General features: G+C 40.9%; 4 protein-coding genes and 1 non-coding gene across 5 annotated transcripts; 2 read left to right on the top strand and 3 right to left on the bottom strand.

Moving 5' to 3' along the window:
• The first annotated feature begins 8,338 nt into the window (after nucleotides 1-8,338).
• On the top strand, nucleotides 8,339-10,332 carry fmc1 (formation of mitochondrial complex V assembly factor 1 homolog). The gene is made up of 2 exons (XM_057345347.1): nucleotides 8,339-8,498; nucleotides 9,483-10,332. The coding sequence occupies exons 1-2, from the start codon at nucleotides 8,370-8,372 to the stop codon at nucleotides 9,684-9,686; spliced, it is 333 nt and encodes a 110-aa protein (XP_057201330.1). The 5' UTR covers nucleotides 8,339-8,369; the 3' UTR covers nucleotides 9,687-10,332.
• A 669-nt stretch (nucleotides 10,333-11,001) lies between these two features.
• On the bottom strand, nucleotides 11,002-13,836 carry wbp2nl (WBP2 N-terminal like). Its single transcript, XM_057345322.1, has 8 exons — nucleotides 13,617-13,836; nucleotides 12,794-12,902; nucleotides 12,584-12,722; nucleotides 12,350-12,442; nucleotides 11,817-11,954; nucleotides 11,646-11,726; nucleotides 11,475-11,560; nucleotides 11,002-11,392 (listed from the first exon to the last, which is right to left on the bottom strand). Exons 1-8 carry the CDS (start codon nucleotides 13,673-13,675, stop codon nucleotides 11,339-11,341), a joined length of 759 nt encoding a protein of 252 aa, XP_057201305.1. The 5' UTR covers nucleotides 13,676-13,836; the 3' UTR covers nucleotides 11,002-11,338.
• A 797-nt stretch (nucleotides 13,837-14,633) lies between these two features.
• rrp7a (ribosomal RNA processing 7 homolog A) lies at nucleotides 14,634-19,185 on the bottom strand. Its single transcript, XM_057345311.1, has 7 exons — nucleotides 19,074-19,185; nucleotides 18,707-18,849; nucleotides 17,762-17,887; nucleotides 17,561-17,684; nucleotides 17,387-17,484; nucleotides 17,056-17,275; nucleotides 14,634-14,923 (listed from the first exon to the last, which is right to left on the bottom strand). Exons 1-7 carry the CDS (start codon nucleotides 19,123-19,125, stop codon nucleotides 14,838-14,840), a joined length of 849 nt encoding a protein of 282 aa, XP_057201294.1. The 5' UTR covers nucleotides 19,126-19,185; the 3' UTR covers nucleotides 14,634-14,837.
• A 252-nt stretch (nucleotides 19,186-19,437) lies between these two features.
• poldip3 (polymerase (DNA-directed), delta interacting protein 3) lies at nucleotides 19,438-23,420 on the bottom strand. Its single transcript, XM_057345268.1, has 10 exons — nucleotides 23,318-23,420; nucleotides 22,459-22,568; nucleotides 21,964-22,364; nucleotides 21,620-21,679; nucleotides 21,365-21,451; nucleotides 21,069-21,263; nucleotides 20,884-20,961; nucleotides 20,685-20,814; nucleotides 20,130-20,196; nucleotides 19,438-20,043 (listed from the first exon to the last, which is right to left on the bottom strand). Exons 1-10 carry the CDS (start codon nucleotides 23,383-23,385, stop codon nucleotides 19,854-19,856), a joined length of 1,386 nt encoding a protein of 461 aa, XP_057201251.1. The 5' UTR covers nucleotides 23,386-23,420; the 3' UTR covers nucleotides 19,438-19,853.
• A 1,386-nt stretch (nucleotides 23,421-24,806) lies between these two features.
• On the top strand, nucleotides 24,807-24,961 carry LOC130562314 (U12 minor spliceosomal RNA). Its single transcript, XR_008963925.1, has one exon. It is a non-coding gene; the product is annotated as a U12 minor spliceosomal RNA (small nuclear RNA).
• Nucleotides 24,962-25,000: the final 39 nt, after the last annotated feature.

The raw sequence follows: 25,000 nt of genomic DNA, 5'->3' as shown, positions 1-25,000 counted from the left end.
ATATGGCTAATATACGACACCCCAGTCACCGCCCTATTTCCATTGTTTTGTACTAGTGATTAAATAAAACCCTGTGATATCCAACTTTTCATTTCAAATCATCAACACGCTCAGCAAACACACATTTCTGATTGTGTGCTTTAAATATTGTGTAGAAATGTCAATATAGAGAAAAATTGTCCCTCAGGGTTTAGAATTGACCTGAAATATAAGGTATAGATGTCAAAACTGTTATCGATTCAGTGTGAAGGATGACACGACACTGTGATGAAACAGAGAATTATTCACAACATCTACTTATTTTTCCAAACATTCTAACAATCAAATGTTTTTGGCTTTACAATGAATGACATGTGGTTTGGACCATGAAAAGGTGAAATAATCAAATATTTAAGAGTAATAATAAACTCATCTTTGTGCTGCACCACACAGTCTTCTGATGATGTCACAGACTGTTGAATGAATAATGAGTTTTTATGTGATTCATCAAATGTACTTGATCCAATACACTGAATGTCCTCTAAATAACTGTGTCTTGAGGGCCGAAAAAAGAAAAGCAACAAAGCATTGTCCTTTTATTTAAACATGCCATTAAAACAAATGTGTTTTGCTTGGAATTTTAAATTTTGATCTAAAGAAAACTATTTGATACATTGTTGAGCAAGCTTTCTTGTATGATCTTGCTGAAGTTGATTGGGATAAATTCACCTTAATTCCAGATGTGGACTGTGCTTGGGACTACTTTTATAATAGTTTTATGCCAATTATTAATAAGCATGCACCTTTGAGAAAACGGAGAGTTAAACATCGGGATAACCCTTGGTTTTCAACTTCCTTACATGAACTTATCCAAGAGCGCGACACAGTTTGGGCTAAGGTCAGGCAAACTCATTCTGACTCTGATGTGTACATTAGCAATTAGAAAGTCTAAAGCTGATTATTTCCTTGATAAAGCCACAGAAAATTTGACAAATTCTAGGAAGCTGTGGAAAAATATTAAATCCGTAACCGGTAATAAAAAATCTACAAAGCTTTCCCCTAGTATAATGGCAGACTCTACCAAAATTACAGATAAATTGGAAATCCTAAATAGTTTTAACCGTCATTTTATTGCTTCAGGGTCTTTATTTCGAATTAGTAATGATATGAATTCCGAGATGGAATTCCTTGGAGCTGAACGTAAAGCTTGGACAAGGGAGTTTGTTTTCCAACAAATTACTCTCTCTGATGTTTGTTCCGCTTTAAAAGAATTAAATGTGAATAAATCACCAGGTCCTGATCATATTTCCCCATTATTTTTCATTATATCATTATTATATCATTTAACTGCCTTTTTTCTCCTCAAAAACATCGCCCGACTCCGCCCATCACTCTCCTTCTCTGCTGCAGAAACCCTCATCCACGCCTTCATCACCTCCAGAATCCACTACTGCAATCGCATCCTGTATGGCACAACATCCAAAATCTTAAACAAAGTTCAATATATCCAGAACTCTGCTGCTCGTCTGCTCACTCACACCCGCACCCGTGACCACATCACCCCTGTCCTCAAGAACCTCCACTGGCTCCCGGTCCCACAACAAATGATATAATAATGATATAATGAAAAATAATGGGGAAATATGATCAGGACCTGGTGATTTATTCACATTTAATTCTTTTAAAGCGGAACAAACATCAGAGAGAGTAATTTGTTGGAAAACAAACTCCCTTGTCCAAGCTTTACGTTCAGCTCCAAGGAATTCCATCTCGGAATTCATATCATTACTAATTCGAAATAAAGACCCTGAAGCAATAAAATGACGGTTAAAACTATTTAGGATTTCCAATTTATCTGTAATTTTGGTAGAGTCTGCCATTATACTAGGGGAAAGCTTTGTAGATTTTTTATTACCGGTTACGGATTTAATATTTTTCCACAGCTTCCTAGAATTTGTCAAATTTTCTGTGGCTTTATCAAGGAAATAATCAGCTTTAGACTTTCTAATTGCTAATGTACACATCAGAGTCAGAATGAGTTTGCCTGACCTTAGCCCAAACTGTGTCGCGCTCTTGGATAAGTTCATGTAAGGAAGTTGAAAACCAAGGGTTATCCCGATGTTTAACTCTCCGTTTTCTCAAAGGTGCATGCTTATTAATAATTGGCATAAAACTATTATAAAAGTAGTCCCAAGCACAGTCCACATCTGGAATTAAGGTGAATTTATCCCAATCAACTTCAGCAAGATCATACAAGAAAGCTTGCTCAACAATGTATCAAATAGTTTTCTTTAGATCAAAATTTAAAATTCCAAGCAAAACACATTTGTTTTAATGGCATGTTTAAATAAAAGGACAATGCTTTGTTGCTTTTCTTTTTTCGGCCCTCAAGACACAGTTATTTAGAGGACATTCAGTGTATTGGATCAAGTACATTTGATGAATCACATAAAAACTCATTATTCATTCAACAGTCTGTGACATCATCAGAAGACTGTGTGGTGCAGCACAAAGATGAGTTTATTATTACTCTTAAATATTTGATTATTTCACCTTTTCATGGTCCAAACCACATGTCATTCATTGTAAAGCCAAAAACATTTGATTGTTAGAATGTTTGGAAAAATAAGTAGATGTTGTGAATAATTCTCTGTTTCATCACAGTGTCGTGTCATCCTTCACACTGAATCGATAACAGTTTTGACATCTATACCTTATATTTCAGGTCAATTCTAAACCNAAGCTAAACATTGAAAGCAGTTTTAAAAAGGAGAGTTTTTCTCAATGATTTGAATGTTGAAAGGTCGGTGCAGTCACGGATTTGTTTGGGGAGAGAGTTCCAGAGGGAGGGGGCAGCAACAGAGAAGGCTCTGTCACCCCAGGTTCGGTGCTTGGTCCTGGGTGGTGGAGTCAGGAGGTTAGCATCAAATGAGCGAAGGCTACGAGATGGGTTGTGGCGGTGGAGCAGGTCGGTGAGCTCAGAAGGGGCCTGGTTATGGAGGGCTTTGTGTGTGAGGAGGAGGATTTTGAATTGAATTCGAACTGCCTTTTTTCACCTCAAAAACATCGCCCAACTCCGCCCATCACTATCCTTCTCTGCTGCAGAAACCCTCATCCACACCTTCATCACCTCCAGAATCGGCTACTGCAACAGCATCCTGTATGGCACAACATCCAAAATCTTAAACAAACTTCAATATATCCAGAACTCTGCTGCTCCTCTGCTCACTCACACCCGCACCCGTGACCACATCACCCCTGTCCTCAAGAACCTCCACTGGCTCCCGGTCCCACAATGAATTCAATTCAAAATCCTCCTCCTCACACACAAAGCCCTCCATAACCAGGCCCCTTCTTACCTCACCGACCTGCTCCACCGCCAAAACCCATCTTGTAGCCTTCGCTCATCTGATGCTAACCTCCTGACTCCACCACCCAGGACCAAGCACCGAACCTGGGGTGACAGAGCCTTCTCTGTTGCTGCCCCCTCCCTCTGGAACTCTCTCCCCAAACAAATCCGTGACTGCACCGACCTTTCAACATTCAAATCATTGAGAAAAACTCTCCTTTTTAAAACTGCTTTCAATGTTTAGCTTGGTTCGATGTTTTTTATTTTTTTTATTTTTATTTTATGGTGTTTTTACTATTTGATGTTGTTATTGCTGTTTTTATGATTCTTTGTAAAGTGTCTTTGAGTATTTAGAAAAGCGCTTACAAATAAAATGTTTTTTGTTTTTTTTAACCAACGGCCGATTTTATTTCACTTCCATTGACTCATCTTTTTAATCTCTCATTAACAACTAATACAGTTCCTAAGATCTGGAAATCAGCATTTGTCGCCCCTCTAGCAAAAGGTGGTGATCCTTCTTTAATGGTTAACTGTAGACCTATATCTAAGCTCTGCATTCTTTCAAAACTTCTGGAAAAATTAGTAAGCAAGCAGTTGACACAGTATTTAAATGGGAACAATGTTTTATCTTGTAATCAATCCGGTTTCCGCAAGGTACATAGTACTACCTCAGCCGTCTTAAAAGTTCTAAATGACATTGTAGAGTCTTTAGATAATAAACAATATTGTGCATGTCTCTTTATCGACTTTATCTGACTAGTATCAGAGTACAAATATCTGGGAATTATCATTGATAACAAATTACAGTTTGGTTCACATATTAAGTATATGAGCAAAAAACTAAAGATGAAGTTAGGGTTTTATTTTAGAAACAAATCAAGTTTTCCATTTAAGGTGAGAAAGAAATTAGTGTCTGCTACATTTTTATCAGTTCTGGACTATGGGGATGTGGTCTACCAGCACGCCCCTTCTTATCTCCTTTCCTACCTGGATGTACCATGGTGCACTGAGATTACTGATTGTAAATTTTCAACCCATCATTGTGAACTGTATGAAAAAGTTGCTTGGCCTTCCTTAAGAACTCGGAGAAAAATGCATTGGCATTTGTTGATATATAAGGCAATTCTGGGTCATTTGCCAAATTATCTCTGTGGCCTCATCCAAAGGACTATGTCTGGAAATCATTCATTACGTTCTCAATCAATTTATAACCTCTGTGTGCCCTTTGCTGGAACAGAGCTTGGTAAAACCTCTTTCAAATACACTGCTGCTTCTAACTGGAATCTTCTCCAAAAAGAGATGAAGTTACAAAATTTGGTGTCTTATAATTGTTTTAAGTCCTTCCTATGTAATTTAGAGAGTAATTCAACGGTGTGTAATTGTTTTTAACTGGTTTTATGTTGGTTTTTGTAACGTGTGTTGTATTTGTTGTCTATTTGTATATGCAAACTCGGCTGATTATCTTGGCCAGGACACTCCTGGACAAGAGATTTTTAATCTCAGTGAGTCCTTTCCTGGTTAAATAAAGGTATTAATTACATTCATTCTTGACCGAAACGTCACAGTCGTACAATGCATATGTAATTATTAAAATCACAGTTCCAAAATGGAAACATTTTTTAAACCAACTGTTTGGGTGAGGAGGGGATATTTTTCTAAAGTATTTGACATCTTTTTTTTTTTTCATTTTAACACATTGTTCCCAGTGTTAAGAGATTGAAGAAGAAATGATCTGTCAACAAATGAGAATATGTGTTTCTGCAGTACAGGTGTAGAAACCTAAACATGTTATGGAGAATCACTGAAGGTTTTTTACATTCATAACTCAAAGTTAACATCCACCTGACAGTAAAGCACAGTTACAAAAACTCGTTTTGACTCGTAATGACATTTACATTAACGTTACTTCATTTAGCAGATGCGTGAGGTACCAGGTAATGTATAGAATATACTCGACAGATTATAACTCAACTCAGTTACTTTTATGATGTGCACAAGTTTAGATGACGTGGATGTTTGTTAATTTAACTGTGAGGTAAAATCAGCATTTAAAGAGAAATTAAAATCAATACTCACTTCTCCTCACAGGAACATCCTCACACGCCCTAACGGTCCGTTCACTTTTAAACTTCTGGTTTTCGCGCCTCGGTAAAGTGACGCCAAATCATTTTTTCCCATTAATTTTAGCGCAGAACAAGGACCTCAGCCGTGTCTATGTTTGGCATTCATTGACTGAAATCTCCCATTTTCACTCAAGAGTTTCGTACAGATGACTGGGTGACTAAAAATGCAATAGAAATTGAATAGCCTCGGATTTGATAGACATTCTAGGCCACGAGTCTCCCTTACACAAGTCTCCTTTTAAGACATTTCGACAACAAATGCGCAATATTTCATGTGTTTTGTGCTCTTCGTATTGAACTAAAAGTTATTTTTAAATGTTGTATAAATGTGGGTATTTCCAAACTCCTCACACACAAAAGCGACGGGTAACGTTGACGTTCACTTTTTTCTGTTTTTATCGTCGCTACTCTCCAAATCTCTTTTCATTTGCGGTGACGCTGTCGGTGTGCTGTTGTCCATGCGCACGCGCAGATGCATACAACAGTGCTACATCACATTGCCAGAGATAAAGAAAGAAAAGAAAGAGAAAGTTAAGTGCTTTTAAACTATTACATGTTTTCAGAGCTTTTTTGTTATCCATTTGTTCCAATGTCATGACATATATTTTAAAATCATTGATAAAATGCGAAATGTTTGGTTTATATAAGGCCCACTTCGTTTTATGTATATGATATTTACCTAATATAATAAATAACTGTATAATGTATTGTTCATTACTTTGCAAATTATAATTTTCAAAATAACAAAATACATAAAAAAACGAATTTCCACCATACTTCCCAATTTTCTATTTATATATTTTTCCAAGTCTTTCCAAAATAATCTTGAATAGATACGATGGTAAAACAGATGTAAAATAGTTTATTTTTCCATCCACACACAATTTACAGATATATGAAATGTTAAGTTTAAACCTTTCTAAAACATGCTTAACAGGGTCAATTCTATGCAAAATTGTATACGATACCTCCTTAATTTTATCGTTATTTTGCTTTTATCGATTGGTTTAGAGTGAGTTATCGTATATAAGACACACACTAAGAAATGATAATTAAATGAAGTGTGAATTCTATCACTTCTGCTCACCGGCAGAGGGCAGCAGAGACAATCACTTAAACACATTCAACCTTTTCACGATGAGAACCGTGAGGAAAAGGAGTGTATTCCACATTCAAAACTAACGTATCAAAGAGTGATATATTATTGAAATCTTTCTGTCATGTCTCAACTCAACTCAACTCAACTTTATTTATATAGCGCTTTTACAATTTTCATTGTTACAAAGCAGCTGTACAGGAGACACATTGACTACAAGCAAAACAATCAAAGTTGTACCTGCAAAAACAAGAAAAGGTTGAAAACACAGAAGACAGACACACCCACACACAAAACACTCCACACACACAACACGCACCAACACACACAGACACAGAGACACACACACACACACACACACACACACACACACACACACACAACACACACACACACGTACGTACACGGACAAGTACGCACACACGCTCAGTGAGAGCACACATTTAGGATAAAGGAGAGAGAAGCACAGGTCAAATATAACAGACTATAAATTCCTATATGCAATATTAATTAAGTAAAACTTTAAGATTCTAAAGCAGCCCCCCCGGTCAGGCAGATAGTGCAAAAACAGTATGCAAACGGTGGCGAGGAACCCAAAACTCTAATCGAGAAAAAAAACCTCAGGAGAACCCAGGCCCAACCAGGGGATTCCAGTTCCCCTCTGGCAAAAGCTGCTGCCTCTGCACAAGCTCCAGAGAACTTGCACAACAAGGCTAAATAAAATATATAAACTTAATAATAAAATAAATCATAGTTTAAGATTATCATTAATAATCTAATAGCATTTGAAGTTTTGTGGTGAAGACATGTCAAGAGACCGCGTCCTTCTTTATCCAGCTCTATCATCTCAGCTCTTGTCAGGTCCCCACTTCCCATTCTCCGCTCTACCATCAGGTCAGGCCATGAACTGCATCCTGCTCGCTGTGGTAACCTTGGAACAATGAGACAAGACTGGCTGAGAGTAGAGTACTGTTCTGTACTCTTTGATGCAACAAGTACATCAGTTGTGTTTTTGGTTCCGGTTGATCTAACTAATGCAGCCTAAACCCTCTAAAGATTTATATTATGGAAGAGTAATGTATGCAAGATTAAAAAGATGCGTCTTTAGTCTAGATTTAAACTGACAGAGTGTGTCTGCCTCCCGGACAGTGCAGGGAAGACTATTCCAAAGTTTAGGCGCTAGATAGGAAAAGGATCTACCACCTGCACTTGATTTTGAAATTCTAGGTATTACCAACTGACAGGACGCCTGAGAGCGTAATGCACGTGAAGGACTGTAATACAAAAGGAGTTCATTCAAGTACTGAGGAGCTAAACCATGTAAGGCTTTATAGGTAATAAGCAAGATTTTAAAGTTAACGCGATGCTTTATAGGTAACCAGTGCAAGGTTGACAGAACCGGGCTAATATGTTCATACTTTTTTGTACGTGTAAGAACTCGAGCTGCCGCGTTTTGGACCAGTTGGAGTTTTTGTAATAAGCCTGCAGGGCAACCACCTAACAGCGCATTACAGTAATCTAGTCTTGATGTCATGAATGCATGAATTAACTTCTCTGCATCTGACATTGACAGCATATGACGTAGTTTAGATATATTCTTAAAATGGAAAAACGCAATTTTACAGGTGTTGGTGACGTGGCTCTCAAATGACAGATTACTATGTCATACATTCTTAAAATATTTGTTTTACTATTTAAGGACTTGTTGCGAATCCCTCTTTGGTTCGGTTTATCTATGTTCGACTGGTTCGGTCTGTCCAGTGGTTCGTCGGTTTCTCGGTGTTTGATTGTTTCCGTCTGTCTGTCTATCCGTTCGTTCGTGATGGCGGCTGTGACCTCTCCACTGCGCGCGTGCCGCGGTATATTGAAGGAGATTCGGTTCATGAAGGGTTCCGGTTACAGACACACACACGTTTATAAATATGTGCTGGATCAGTTCAGAAGAAATCAGGTAGTTATGGCTGTTTATGTACACACGCATATGCAGCTCAAGTCATAAATCAGTGCGCTGGTTTAAGATTGCTATAAAGGCTGTCATGAATAATCCGATAGTTATATCTTCCCTGTTTGATGTACAACACTACACACAAGCCCACAGAAATCAGTTCAGAAGAAGATGATAGAAATATCGTAAGTAAATGTAACAAATAAAGTAAAGAAAATGAGGAAAATCAAACGGAATTTGTCGCAGTTTGATAATGTCCTTAATCTTTGAGCGGATCCCTGAACCTGGTTTTCTGATGTCTGTTCGGCTGATGTGGCTTTAAAACCAGGTGGATCGTGAAGTAATGTTTGATTTGGAAGTATTGAGTGAGTTGTTGGGGGTTGTGTCCATGATTTGGTTCAGTTGACAGCCAGCTTAAGTTTTGACTGAACTTTTTTGACTGGAGTTCATTTGCAAAAACAGAACATTTCGATTTTATTTTAAACTGCACTTGGGATGTTTTGATTCATTTACAATAACTAACACAATAAAAACATGATTTTTGGAAGGCTTTAAAAACGAAGTTGAAGAAACAAACTCTTCCATTGTTGTTGGTTTTGAGTGATTAAGAATTGTGCTGGAGTTGATCTGGTGATGACAGACTGACATGTTTGGCTTCTCTAACACGTGACATTCAGGCTTTATAATGTGTGTCAAGACTCCTCAGAGAATCATTTGACTTTTACATGTATTTATAGCACTTTATACAAATAGCAGCTTTACAGTAATAATCAAATGAAGAAATAATGTTTGATTGAGTTCTGCTGAGTTTCAACAGTGTCACGTTTGTAACCTTTTGAGGTTTATTTTGTATGTTTAGGGAACGTTATGTTTTATGTAATAGTTATTATGCCATTGTTCTTTATTCATGCAAGTGGAGAACACAGTGCTGCATTGAGTGACACACATACGGCTGTAAATGACGTGTGTGCGTGTGCGCGTGTGTTTCAGGTGACAGGTGCGCAGTACTGCCGCGAGCGCATGGACGCTCTTCACACCGCGTGTACGTATCAGTGTCTGCTGACATCCACTCGCGTGCACCTGCATCTGCACGAGCTGTATCACGCGCGAGGAGAGCGAGACCCCGAGCAGATGGCCGGACTGGTGGGACTGCGACTCCCGACTCAACCCGGAGGGAAGGGCTGGGAGACGTGAACACCATGTGTGTGTGTTGACTGAATTGTAGTGTAAGCTTGTGAAAATCTATTAATGAAACTGACTTTCAAATATTAATGTCGAGTTGTTGTTTTGTAGGAAGTTGAATAATAAATGCAAATCAAACACAGTTCCTCGGTGTCTTCAGGAGGGGTTAGTTCACCTGACCATCTCAATTCTGTCCTCACTGATCATTCATCATCTCTGGTGATGTGTTTGTAAAGCTGTCTTTCTTCAGTGGAGCACAAAAGAAGATATTTTGAGAAATGTCTCGGTGGTTTTGTGTTCATACAATGGAAGTCAATGGGGTTCAGTGTTGTTTGATGATCAACATTCTTCAAAATATCTTTTTATGTTCTGATGAAGAGAAACTCGAACAGGTTTGACGTGACGTGAGGATGAATAAATTATGACAGGTTTTTTTGAGTGAACTATCAATTTAACAATATGACAATAAATCTGGGTGAAATGGGAACCATTTGTATTTGCTTAGAATGAAGACAATAATTGACGTTGTACTGTGAGAATCATGTTAATCATGTTTATATTAATGAAGCGCCGCCGGTGTCATGATGAAATTAATGCGAATATATTTCATCATGATGAACTGCACTGAAGATTTACTGTCAGTAACTAATATTACTAGTAAAAACTACTATAGTAATATTTCTCCATTCTTTATGCAATATTATTATTCACAAGACTTGTAAATAACACGAGTCACAATTCTTTTTTAATTGTGTAACATTTGTTTATTTAAAAATAGCACGTATGGAGCAACAAACAGATGAGTAGCAAATCTGATCATTTTCAAGATGAATTTTTGGGTTGAACTGTTTTTTTAATATGTGGATCAACATCTTCATATGTTCTACACACGTGAGTTCTTCTGATCTTGCACAATGTCATCGTCTCTTTTTCTCTGCACACCACAGTTGATCACAGATTTGTCAATAATCATTTCACCTCATTGTTACGTTCTCAGGTTGTTCACGCATTGTAGTTCTTCCTTAGAAATGACAACACTGTCACCTCTGTTTCTTACACTAGAATATTTCTGACGTCTCATGATATGATACATTAATTCATTCAGATATTTCAGATAAGTGTTTGTTCTGAATTCATTTACCATCAGCCGTTATCTCATGAATGAAAACTGACGTGAGCCGAAAAAACCTCAGAGATCAGGTCGGGTTTAGTGTCAATGTCCCTCTGTTCTCTTACAGCGCTGAGCAAAAATAAGATTTCTCTGAGCGCAAACTTAAAAACTGTGAAGCAGTTTCAGTCTGGGCACAAAACAGTTTTTGTAGATTACTCATATGAAAGTAGATTTATTAAACAGCCGAGCAAGTTCAGAAATAAGAATGCACATTGTTTACACGCACTCTGAATCAAAGAGAGAGAACATCATTCATTCTTATCTTGAGTGTACAAAATCTCTAAGCATTATATCTGGATTACATCATACATTGTTGTTATTCTTATTATTATTACAACATGAAAGAAATGCACGGTTAGCAGAAACAGAAATCATAGAAAGGGTTAATTGTTAAGTACTGAAATTAAGAGTGATATCTGTGTCTACATGTCTATGGGAAATAAAAGCGTGTGTGTATTCAACACACATTCAGATGACATCATGAAGAGGTGCTTCAGTTGTTCTTCTTGTGTGGGTATTCGGGTGGATAATATGGAGGAGGTTGATCCTGAAGAACATGGAGGAACAAACATGAAAACAACAACACAAAAGCTTGACTGCATGAACACTGACGTGATGATGTATCTCACCGTGGGCATGTAGACGCCGTGAGGGTTGCTGGGATTGTAAAAGGCACTGCTGGCCGCCTCTGCTGCCTTGGCGTTACCCGGAGCGACTGAGAGAAAGACGAGAAGAGCGAGAGAACGGTGAGCCGCCCACTCTGAATCAGTGCTGTGTATCTGAGCTCAAAGTGTTTGTACCTGGAGGGACACACCAGTCCTGAGGGGGTCCGGGGTATGGGGGGGGCGGGGGCATGTACACGGGAGCGCTGGGATACACACCTGCTATCACGCGCACACACACACACGTTACAGGAGATTTCATTGACGACACACAGAGCGTTCTTTAAAAGATGTCTGAGAGCAGGTGACCTGTGGGGTGGGTGAAGCCGGCCTGTGGCATGCTGGGATACGGGTACGGCTGCGGCATGACGGGACTCGCATATCCATTCATCCCTCCGGCCAATCCGAACGCTCCGTTACTGTTGTAACTCACAGGGGGCCGAGATGCTGCAAAACACACACACGCACGTGCACACACACACGTCATGCTGCAGCTCGTCTCTCTAATCTCGGAGTCATTCATCAAACACCAGCGATAGAAGTTGTGTGTAAAATCATTCTCAGGCACATTTCCTACGGTGATAACCGCGGTGTTCTGTATTATCACAATATTACAAAAACATGAATATAAACACCTGTTGACAGATCAAATGCAAAAAAGATCTTCAAGCAATATCATCTAGAAACACTAGATTTCTGTGAAGTATTTGACTTGTGCATTCATGTTAATGTCATGGAGTGACAGTCATTTCTTGAGTGGCGTCAGGTGTTGTAGAGACACCATCATAAATACTTTTCTGAAAGTAGACGGCTCGTGACACAGGTGATGCTGAATGTCTCACCGTTACTGGCCAGTTTAAAGAGATGTTGTCCCAGCTCGATGGCGCCTCCACTCGGGAAACACATCTTGAAGTTTGCCTGACCTTCCCAGCCACCTGACAAACACACACACACACACACTCAATGTGGCGCTGCACAAACAGATCGGCTTATGACACCCAAGTTTTCCACTGAAAAGGATGGATGGATCGTGATGTGGTACACAGAGCCAGGTGCATGCTGGGTAAGGCGCGTACCTCCGGCCTCAGCTTTGATCAAGCCCTGGATGTAGTTTGCCGCAAACACGGGCTGTTCAATACTGCAGTTCTTCATCAGGTAATAAGGAAACATGAAGGAGCAGAACTTCTCTTTCATGTGACTGCTCACAAACACCACCTGAAACACACACACATGAGTCTGGGCTCTGATTACCCAGAATTCAGTGGGGTGACTAGATGATGCATTACTCTGTATTGGGTGAGGTAGACGGAGCCCTTCTTGGTTGCTCTGAAGACATCGTTCTTGGGTGTGACATCACTGAAGGAGAGCTCGACGTTCTTACAGTCTCGTAAGATGCTGAAAGAGGGAAACGCAGACAGGAAGTGATGTCACACTGTATTGACAAACACTCGCTTCTGCTTCAAAAACATCCAAACTTATGAAACACAACATTGAGGAATGCACGCACACGTTTGTTATAAACAAACACACACAGTTCTTAGGCATGTGGAAAAACGTTCTTACAATGAGTAAATCCTGACATACACAAACAAAATCACATCATATAATCACCAGCATCGTACAGAAGTCTCAGAATGATCTGTGTGTGTGTGTGTGTGTGTGTGTGTGTGTTCATGTTTGTATATCCCGGTGGGGACCTAAACCTGAATGCACACCAACACATGGGGACTCGTGTCACTGTGGGGACCAAAATTGAGGTCCTCATGGGCACAAAAGCTAATAAATTGTACAGAACAATATTTTTTACAAATGTAAAAATGCAAAAAGTGTTCTATGATCTTTAGGTTTAGGGGTTGGGTTAGGGATAGGGGATAGAATATACAGTTTGTACAGTATAAAAACATTACGCCTATGGACTGTCAACCAAAGCCTGTGTGTGTGTGTGTGTGTGTGTGTGTGCGTGTGCGTGTGCGTGTGCGTGTGTACATTGTAATGTGTGTTGTTGTTGTATATTTTATGATGTAATGGTAAAGATGTTTGTTATCGTATGTTGTTTGTATTATGTGATGTCGTGTGTATCATGTGATGTGTGTGTGAGTGCGTGCGTACCTTTCTCCAGTGTTGATCAGAACTCCTCCGTTCGGATGGTGATTGCTGTTCAGCGCCATGTCGAGTGTTGTCTGGTGTGTTTGTCTCTGTGTCTTTGTGTGTGAGAGAGAGAGAGAGCGTGTTTATTAAATGAGAGATATAATAATCTATGAGAGATGAGCTCGAAAAACAATTGCGCACTTCTCTTCCGGCACTGTGAGACTCCGCCTCTTCCTGAGACTCACCGATCACATGTGCTGTGACGTCACCACGCACGAAGAGCCTCGATATTAAACCAATGTTCCCCTGTGTTGCTTATTTGTCTATGGGGCGGTTTCCCAGACAGTGATTAGTTTAAACCAGGACTAGGCCTTAGTTAAATTAGGATATTTAAGTTGTTTTTAAGAACATACTTTACAAAAAAATATTCCTGAGGACTGTTCCATAAAACAAGATTACGAAATAAAACAGGCTTATTTTGGTAATGGCTGGAACACACTACAAGATTTAAAATCTGAACGAATTTTTTTTCAACTAGACATCACACACTAGTTTTTTTTTCATCGGTTCAGATTTGAAAAGTCGTGTAGTGTAATCCAGCCTACCTATAATCAATGCACAGAGCTCATGTGATTGGATGGTGACGTGAACTAATTTGCATATTCATGAATCCTTGTATACTAAATGAAGCAAGGCTGTAGAGTTCCATTCAAGTCATTTTAAGGCATGAAGAAATGATCATCACAGACGAAAACTTCTACATGACTTTAAACATGAGTTTTAATTGATAAAATTATGTAATGAAGTGGGACTATAAATTTACAGACAAAACAGAAACAGTCCAATAAAAATGACATGATTGATGGTGCATGAAGCCACATGAAAACAATATTTGTAGTAATTATTATGATTAATTTGATTTATTATAGTAAACTGTTTAAATACTGCAGTAATAATTACTATGGTGATGTAAACATACTTTTATTATAGTAAAAGTATAGTATTGTCATGAGGATTTTGTTGATGTTTCAGATTTAAACATCAGACACTTTAGAGACGTTGAGACTGCGGTTTAAACTTCTTTATTTAAGTCGCACAATTTAATTCTGAACAATAACAACTGTAGTACAAAAAACTCGCACAAATAAAAAAATTCAACAGAAAGCCTTCAGAGATTGTGTTAACAGAGATGATGTCATATGTTATAAGTATAGCATGCAAGGGATTGTGGGTAATGGTGTGTTAGTAGGGTTTGAATTTCCTCTGCACTCGCAGTAAAGCAATTTTCTGTTTGTCTTCTTCAAACTTCTTCCTCAGCTCAGCGAGATCTGAAACACACGGATGAGTGACAGGTCAGAGAGAAAGAGAGTCTGACTGAAACACCAGCCTAGTGAAGGGGGCGGTTCTTTTTCTCAATAACTGGACCTTTTTGCCCTCTTCCCCACATTTACTATTTAATTAAGAGGTTCATTTTTGGTGACTTTTTATGCTCAGATGTTGTGCTGGATTATCTTGTCTGCTGGCATGTTAACAAAAATAATATTGAAATGTTATGCACAAAATGTGTTTATTTTCATCAAATGTCCCAGAACAACGCAAAGCAGGGATCTGTCCAGAGACAGGAGAAAATCTTTCTTAATTTGAGCTTGATATCACAAAAAATGATTTCTGTAAGATTTTTTGTCAAGGCACTTTTCCAATATGGCCACTGGGCGGCCCCAAACCGCCACTCGATATCCTACTGATGTAGGGGTAGAAAAGCTATAGAGCAGTGGTCACCAACCCTGCTCCTGGAGATCGACCGTCCTGAAGATTTCAGCTCCAACCCCAATCAAACACACCTGAAATATCTAATCAAGGTGTTCAGGTTTGCTTGATAATGACAGACAGGTGTCCTGAAGCAGGGTTGGAGCTGCAGTCTGCAGGACGGTCGATCTCCAGGAGCAGGGTTGGTGACCACTGCTATAGAGGGTATGCATTGACCTCACTTTCCCGCCGGGACACGTTCCCCTGAGTGTTAAAACACGCAGCAAAATGGCTGAGGAGAATAGGAGAAACAAAGAAAACAAAAATACGCATTTGCTGAAACTACAAGCAGCTGGACTCGATGGTGATCCTTACGACTTGCATAGGAATCAAGTGTTCCTGGAGCGATTTGCTGCTCCGGCGTGTTCACGCGGTAAAGTGACGACACGTCCACACCCTCTATATAAATGACTTATTTACGTGTGTCTATTAGGGTTGCCCTCTGAAGAAGTCTGAGTGGCTGATTTTTACATTTGAAAGTCCCAGTGAAATTAAAAATGACACTGCCTATGTTTTCATGAAATATTGCAGTGTTTATTGTAAATAGTTGATCAATGTGGCTCATTCTCTTTTTTAAATTCATGTGCCCTCATAATCTTCAGTTAAAATCTGAAAATGCACTTCCGACATGTAATGACTGTCCATCTCAAACGTTAGACGGCTTGGGCGGAACCTCCATTAACTCCTCCCCTTCAACTGTCAGTCTGCTGCCAGTTTCATTTCAAAACGCAACAGTTGTTTTCATGCATCCAATCAAATCGCAGAGGACGACGAAAGCCACGCCCACTCATTTTCTCATCAGAAATTGCATTTCACTCGGAAATGCTCAAAATACAGAAGTAAAAACAATCGCAACTTCCGGCAGACAGGGACTTTAAAATAAAAACTACTGGCCCTAATGTAACTATTGTAATGTAACTGCTATTAGATTATTAATTATTAATGATAATCTTAAACTACAATTTATTTTATTATTAAGTTTATTTATTTTATTTAGCCTTGTTGTGCAAGTTCTCTGGAGCTTGTGCAGAGGCAGCAGCTTTTGCCAGAGGGGAACTGGAATCCCCTGGTTGGGCCTGGGTTCTCCTGAGGTTTTTTTTCTCCATTAGAGTTTTGGGTTCCTCGCCACTGTTTGCATACTGTTTTTGCACTATCTGCCTGACCGGGGGGGCTGCTTTAGAATCTTAAAGTTTTACTTAATTAATATTGCATATAGGAATTTATAGTCTGTTATATTTGACCTGTGCTTCTCTCTCCTTTATCCTAAATGTGTGCTCTCACTGAGCGTGTGTGTGTGTGCGTACTTGTCTGTGTACGTACGTGTGTGTGTGTCTCTGTGTCTGTGTGTGTTGGTGCGTGTGCGTGTTGTGTGTGTGGAGTGTTTTGTGTGTGGGTGTGTCTGTCTTCTGTGTTTTCAACCTTTTCTTGTTTTTGCAGGTACAACTTTGATTGTTTTGCTTGTAGTCAATGTGTCTCATGTACAGCTGCTTTGTAACAATGAAAATTGTAAAAGCGCTATATAAATAAAGTTGAGTTGAGTTGAGTAACAGCGTTTGTGATTTAAAGTAGACTTTTTTATTAGGCTACAATAATTCACAAATAAAACCGAACTTGAGGGGTGGGCTACGGGCCTGCATGGGAACTCATCACTTACGTTCTTTCTGAGTGTTTCTGTGCTGCCACGAGTAAAAGTTCACCAGCTCCTTCCGTTCACTCTTGGCTTTTTCTTTCTGAAGCGTTTTCTCATTGGCCGTCTGGCTGTGTGGGCGGACCTTAATGCCACGAATGCCCTTCTTCACTTTGACCCAGCCCTCCTCCTCCTCCTCTTCCTCCTCCTGCTCCTTCTCCTCCACCTCTTCCTTCAGACGCTCCTCCTAACAAACAAACCTCACCGATGATCAAAGGGCAATCAAATGAACCGAGGTCAGAGGTCGATCAGTTGACCAATCAGAGTGAAGCATTTCTAAGCGTGTTTGTGATGTCACCTCTTTCTTTTGTCTGTCAAACTCATTCATGAAGTCATCGACGGCTGTTTGCAGAGTCTGACCTGGAATCACTGATTGTGAATACTGCTCGATCCACTCTACAGGTACACACACACACTCATCATTATCTGATGTCACACAACACAGACACACACTTGTGTGTGTGTGACTCACTGTGAATGCCGGTTTTGACGGGCCGTTCTTTAGTGGAGACGATGAGTGGGCTGCTCTGCGGGTGACACTTCACTGCGGTCACACTGGAGGCCTTTTTAAACACCACATACCCCACTCTGAAACACTACACACACACACACACACATTAGTCAGTGTAATGCGAGTCTCTCAGAGAGGTGTGTGAGTGAGTGCGTGCGTTACATATTTCTCTGGAGGTCTGAAGTGTTTGGACAGGTTTCTCGAGCTGGATTTACTCTCTCCTGGTTTCTCACACAGCTCTACAGACTCGATCGGCCCAAACTGCTGGAACATATCTGTGACCACACTCTAACAACAACACAACAACTGTGACATACACACATCATATTTCATCATGCACATTACTAAATAAAGTTATCAGCACATCACTGCATCCATGTACAGCTTGAATCTAACTGTGCACATTTTAAAGCTTTGGCACAAAGACGACTGGCAAACTTGTGTGTGTGTGTGTGTGTGTGTGTGTGTGTGTGCGTGGGAAGGGTAAACCCTACGGTATGGGGACAAAATGTCCTCACAAAGATGGCAATATCCAAAATCCTTGTCCTTGTGGGGACATTTTTTTGTCCCCATGAGGAAACAAGCTTATAAATCATACAGAATGAACTTTTGTGAAAATGTAAAAGAGCAGACAGTTGTGTGTGATTGTTAGGATTAGGGGGAGGGAATATGAGATACAGTTTGTACAGTATAAAAACTATTGTGTCTATGGAATGTCCCCATAAAACATGGAAACCCAACATGTGTGTGCGTGCAAGTGTGAGTGTGTGTGTGTGTACGTGTGTGTGTGTACGTGTTCATGTTTGTATATCCCGGTGGGGACCTAAACCTGAATGCACACCAACACATGGGGACTCGTGTCACTGTGGGGACCAAAACTGAGGTCCTCATGGGCACAAAACCTTATAAATTGTACAGAACAATATTTTTTTTAAATCTAAAAATGCAAAACGTGTTCTATGATCTTTAGGTTTAGGGTTAGGGATAGGGGATAGAATATACAGTTTGTACAGTATAAAAACATTACGCCTATGGACTGACCCACGGAGATAGTAAACCAGACGTGTGTGTGTGTGTGTGTGTGTGTGTGTGTGCGTGCGTGTGTACCTGTGTGCAGTATGGAGGGATGTTGAGGATGAAGAGTGTTCTGTCTTGAGGTCTGTTGATGTTTTTCTCGGATCGGATTCGATGTTCTTTAACACACAGCTGATGAGCTGCAGCATCTTCTTCTCTGAACTTAAGTGACAACACTGACAAACCAAACAAACCACGAGAGATTTTCTGTAAAGAGCTGAAACACCGTGTGTGTGTGTGTGTGTGTGTTTGCGTGTGTATGCCGTGCAGTAAGACTATTCACATACTGAATCAGGTCATTTCGCGGTTTTATTTACATCGTTTGTTTTTGTTATAAAGAATTGCGGCGTCTTCCAAAACCCAAAAGCGATTTTATTGGAAACATTTTATTAAGACATACCTGTAAAACCTCCTGGAATAACAGTCGCGTGCTCGCTGCCGGACGCCGCCATCTTCTTTCGCACTCACTGTCCTCACCGGAAACCATGACGCGACGCCGGAAACTGTAGTTATTTTACTTCAGGACTACAAATACGAGTTTCTTTCCAAATAAAGATATATAATTGTTTAAATGTTGTTTTTTTGCAGTTCGGATGGGATCCCTAAACGTGTTCACAAAACATCTTTACAGTGATAATATAACAATGAAATAAAGTTGATTTAAGACGATACGAGTTAAATCTGCTGGCTTAGGTCCATCTTCACATCACCGTGATCGCTTGATAGCAAATGAGCTCCACAAACAGCTGAAAAGAAGTCAATAAAGGCCCGTTTTCACAGACAGATATTTATGTCGCTTTCATAAAAATGACTTAGAAGAAAACACTACTGGTGTGCGTCTCGAGACACAACAATGACACTGATATATTTTAAGATATTTCTGGGCAAGTTATCATAAGGACAAGCCTCTTCTTACATGTGTACAAAACGATCAATCAAAGCAGCAGAAACACACGTTATAAAGTGAGATCTTTACTGGAGAATATCTAGAGAATAAAGTCACAAATGAGAAAGAGAGCAACAGAGAGACAGAAGTCCAGCACAGACCTGATCCAGTATTATTACACACATACTGATCTGTGACAGAGTATTTAAAAACATCAGTGAATCATCCAAACCCAACAATAAAAACAGACACAATCAAAGCAGCCATCCTCTTGTGTGTGTGTGTGCGCGTGTGTTAAATCTTGATGCGGAAGGCCGTGGATCCGGGCGTCTCGCTGGGGTTGGGCTGCTGACTGGATGATTTAAACAGAGCCTTCAGGATGGTCTGTGGATCCACATCTGGGGCAGATGAGGTTCTGGACCCGGAGCGAGACGAGCCCTCCTTCTGTCCTGAGCCCACAGCACCGGGAGTATCGCTCAACCTCCTGACAGAGAGAGAGAGAGATGACAGTAACTGAGCAGTGTACAGAAACACATGTGTATGTGAGAGAGAGACAGCAGGAGATCTTACAGTAAAATGGGCTGCTCTGATGTGATGATGTTTCCCTGAATGTGCAGGTTACACTTCATCGGCTGACCTGCAGAGAGAGAGAGACAGACAGACAGACAGAGAGAGAGAGAGAGAGAGAGAGAGAGACAGAGAGAGAGAGACAGAGAGAGAGAGAGAGAGAGAGAGAGAGAGANAGAGAGAGAGAGAGAGAGAGAGAGGGAGAGAGAGAGAGAGAGAGAGAGAGAGAGAGAGAGAGAGAGAGAGAGAGAGAGAGAGAGAGAGAGAGAGAGAGAGAGAGAGAGACAGAGAGAGAGAGAGAGAGAGAGAGAGAGAGAGAGAGAGAGAGAGAGAGAGAGAGAGAGAGAGAGAGAGAGAGAGAGAGAGAGAGAGAGAGAGAGAGAGAGAGGGAGAGAGAGAGACAGAGAGAGAGAGACAGAGAGACAGAGAGAGAGAGAGAAGGAGAGAGGGGGGGACGAGAGACATTCATCTGTTAACTGCAGTTCTCCCCATCAGGTGAAATGATGATGACTGAATTTGTTTGCTGCTGGTGTTGACTATGAGTGATTGTTGTGTTACCGTCCAGACAGCGGTTGTTGTACTTCCTGTACGCGCTGACAGCATCCTCTTTACGCACAAACACAACCTCGGCCACGCCCACTTTCACCATCCGTGCACGTTTCAGAGCGCCGCACACACAGAATAACTCCTGCACACACACACAGTCAGATGAAATGTGCTCGTGATGAACACACAAGTGTGTGTGTGTGTTACTCACCACTATGTCCTCCTCTGTGACACGGGGATGAAGGTTATTCACTGTGATCTTTGTGCCCTCCAGTGGACTACAGACAGGCTACAAAACACAAACACACACAAACATTGACTGACTGACACATTCAGTGTCATGTGAATCTTTTCAAACACAATATGACTATACATCACATTTGTAGTGTGTGTTACCTGTGCAGCGGGTGTGTGAGCATTGGCGTCTCCAGCGGCGGGTTGTTTAGTAACGGTGGTCCTGGAGACGGGCTGCAGGGTCTGTGTGGGGGGGCGGGCAGCTGGACGAGAGGGCGGCACAGAGACTGAAGCTGGTGTGTAAGAGTCGTTCTTCACCACCTTAGTGATCGGAGCCGAGAGAGAGCCTGACCCCACCTAAACACACACACACACGTAAGCAACATCAAAATACACACAACCAAACAACACCCTCAATCAATGATTGTGTGTGTGTGTTGTGATATTGTGCGTCTCACTCGTGTCTGCAGGTTTTTGGCTGCAGTGATCTTCATCTGTTTGCTGGGCATCACAGCATCATAATCATCATCATCCTCCTCCTCCTCCTACCACAGAACATCACAAACACTACACAATCTGCACTAGTCACACTCACTCATTTGTCAGAAATATTTGTCTCCTTTAATTGGTTCCAAAACAATCACACAAAAGTATTTAACTCGTTTTCAAAAATGTTAAAATACGGTCATTAAAATGTGTCGTATCAGTCTCACCTGAGACTCTCTAGCAGGAACATTCATTCTTATCCCGCTGGTCATTCCCACCGGCCTCTGCTGCTGAATATGAACACACACACACACATTTAACATGCGTCTTAAATTAGTCTTCCGAATTACGCTTATTTAGACAAAGTCGGGCCGAGTACCAAAACAACCTTGTAGCCAATCAGCAGTAAAGTGCACAGGACGGATATTAGTCGAGACGAGCGTTGACGAAAGTGACAGATGGGGGTAGGGGTGTGTCTGTTTTGGTGATTTGAACATTAACAACGGCTAAGAGAAATCGGCAACCCCGCCTTTAAGTAGAAGTTTAGATTTTTCTATAATAATCTGCTCACCTGAATGGTTTTGGTGATCTTCAGAAGTGCTGCTTTCTGATTGGCTGTTGATGGCACGCTTCTCTTCAAGCTCAACCTATCGCGTGCATCTACTACTTTTGAAATCCCACCTCCTGGCTGCAAGGCCACAGCGACTCTGGAGCTCAGCCCCTGATTGGTGGGAAAGTTCCTGGCGGCAGTGGTGATTGGAGCGGTGTTTTGGATCTGGATGTGTGGTATTCCTGCGGTGGTGGGTTTGACGGGCTGAGACTGTACCGCGGCAAGAGGCGTCTGCTGTTGTTTACGCGAGTTCAACATCTGCCGCGCGTCCTGCACCGCGCCCGCAGCCCCTCCTCGGCCACGGATGCGGGAGCGCGCGTCTTTCTGTCCCAGTTTCTCTCTTGCGTCCTTTATCTGAAACCCTGGCCGGACGGACAGACAGACAGACAGAAAAAGTGAGTAGCAGTCAGAGAATTGGTATTAAAAACATAACCATGCAGCGCTCAAGGCATTCACCTGCTGTGGCCCCTCCCACTCCCAGTCTCTGTCTGACATCACTGGTGCCAATCTTCTGACGGGCATCAAAGGCCCTGCCCACTGACACCGCCCCTCTGCCATACATGGGCCTGTGGGACAGACACAAGTTATATAACCATGTTAGAACATCCCAGAATGATTTCATTTTTTGCCAATTTTGAGCACACATTACTTAAGAGAGAATATCATGCTCCACGGCATGAAAATAATACAATACTGTATATTACAGTTATTACTACACTCTGTTAATATATACTACAGCATTCTGTTTAATTAACTGATAAAAGGTAGTACCACAGCAGTGTACTTTTTTAACTATAATTTACTGTAATTGTTCTACCGTTTACTATCATAAATACAAGCGTATATCATGCAGAAATTACACAGAAAACCACAAAATAATATAAACAGCTACTGTACAAGTAAAACACACACATTCCAAACATTCTAATCGACAAAGCATATGAAAAACACAAGGTGGTACAGGCATCACATAAAGATCGTGTAGTTGTAGTTTATATCGAGCCGTGTGCAGAACTGTGATAAGTTAAAGTCTCAGTTTAAACCGGTTACAACTGAAAAATGAGTGAAAACTGAGAAATGAGTGAAATGAAAGCAATGTTTAGCAGCAAACAGCAGCGCAATGAAGGCCGTGAGTAGCGCGAAAGCCAATGATAACACGAGTTTAGACGTGAAAGCCAATCAGCGACGGGAGAGGGTGGGACATCACGTCCAGCCACAACAGCGCTAATAAACAGGTTCGCGCACGCATAGAAACTTCTTAAAACAACTCCGCGTTTCAAAATGGCTGCTGTTTAAAAGGTGTCGAAAGAAATACCTCTTACTGGATCCTCTAACGTTAACATTTCGACGCCGAATCACTTCATCCAGAGAGAGATCCGCCATGTCTGCGACAGCTGGAGCCCATACGAACAACAGTGCGCATGAGCGGAAATAGATATGGGCGGGGCAAAGGAGTCGCGCGACGGCAGCGGAGAGGGTCAAAATATCGGTGCGTTCCGAACGGGATATATCGCCCTCTTAAGGGCACTTCGGAAAGAAACAATTATGGCCGCCGTGTTAAAGGAAAGTTCCAAACATACATGTTCAAAACTGGCCACGACAAGTTCCCTTCTGAATGAATTTCGAAGGTTACAACTGATGGGCACTTCACTGCACCACGATTCTTTACAGTAATGCAAAGTGCTTTCTTTCGATTTCACTTTCTCGATGTTCTCTCTTCTCTTGCTTTACACATTTCATTTGTAAACAAACACCGCTGACCACCACTACTTCAAATCTGGTTCAAATAAAGAACCTGCAACTTAACGTGTGTAAGTATTTGAAGTAGAGAGAACTCTAGAACAACTTTGTACATTTGGGTTTGTTTGGTTAGAAAATGTATCTAAACGAAGCAGGACAAACAAATCAAGCATTTATAAAACGAAATAAATAAGGTGTAGTCAAAACAACCTAGATCTGAATGCATTCAAGACAGTGGAGATGATGGTGGACTTCAGAAGGAACCCTCCATCTCTTCCTCCCCTCACCATCCTGGACAGCACTGTGGATACTGTGGAGTCCTTCAGGTTCCTGGGCTCCTGCACCACTTCTCAGGACCTGAAGTGGGAGTCCCACATAGACTCCATTGTAAAGAAGGCCCAGCAGAGCTTATACGTCCTGCGTCAATTGAGGAAGTTCAACCTACCACAGGAGCTTTTTATACAGGAATTTTATGTATACATGTATATAACACTACCTCTACTTGCTACATGACCCATTTGCACAAGTGTACATACAATCTGTTAATATGTATATTCTACTCTATACTACCCTGTACAATGTCTCTTATATGTTATTATCCCCCATTTTCTGTAAAATAGTCTTTATTTTATATATGCACAATTTAGAATCTTTTAGACTGTAAATCGTATTATATTGTATTGTCATTGTGTTGAATGTCTGTACTAGAAGCTTCCAACACCAAAGAAAATTCCTTGTGTGTGCAAGCACACTTGGCAATAAAGCTCTTCTGATTCTGATTCTGATAAATCGTGTGCCCCCCTTCTCCCACAGCGCTGCCAAACTGTGACGTTATACACTATCCCACAATGCACCGCTCGTATCCTCCAGCCAGGGATTAAATGGAGAATTTGGAGCATTTTAAATACATTTTATATCGTAACTTTTTGTCTTACAGTGCACTAATGACTGACAAACATCCGGTGAGTAAAGGGAAGAGTGAATGCGCGCGCTCTGATTCTCTCACCATCACTGTGCACACACGCGCATTCTGTACTGTACTCTGTCTCGCGCTCTTTCACGTCATGCCTTAAACTGATGAGTAAGGAAAATAACGACGCGGGGTGACGCCCGTGTCCTCGCTCAAACTCGCGAGAGGAATTTTTGCAAGGGCACAGGTCCGACTGCTGAGGTGACTCACCTACTTAGTGAGATGCCTCGCGGCACCAGGATCTGCCCCGGACCCTTATTTCTGTTCATTAAAGAAATACAGAAACAT

The sequence above is a fragment of the Triplophysa rosa genome, linkage group LG11 (assembly GCF_024868665.1).
Source record: "Triplophysa rosa linkage group LG11, Trosa_1v2, whole genome shotgun sequence".
NCBI classification, from domain to species: Eukaryota; Metazoa; Chordata; class Actinopteri; order Cypriniformes; family Nemacheilidae; genus Triplophysa; species Triplophysa rosa.
Note: the sequence above shows the minus strand (reverse complement) of the source record. Positions and strands in the feature narration are given on the sequence as shown.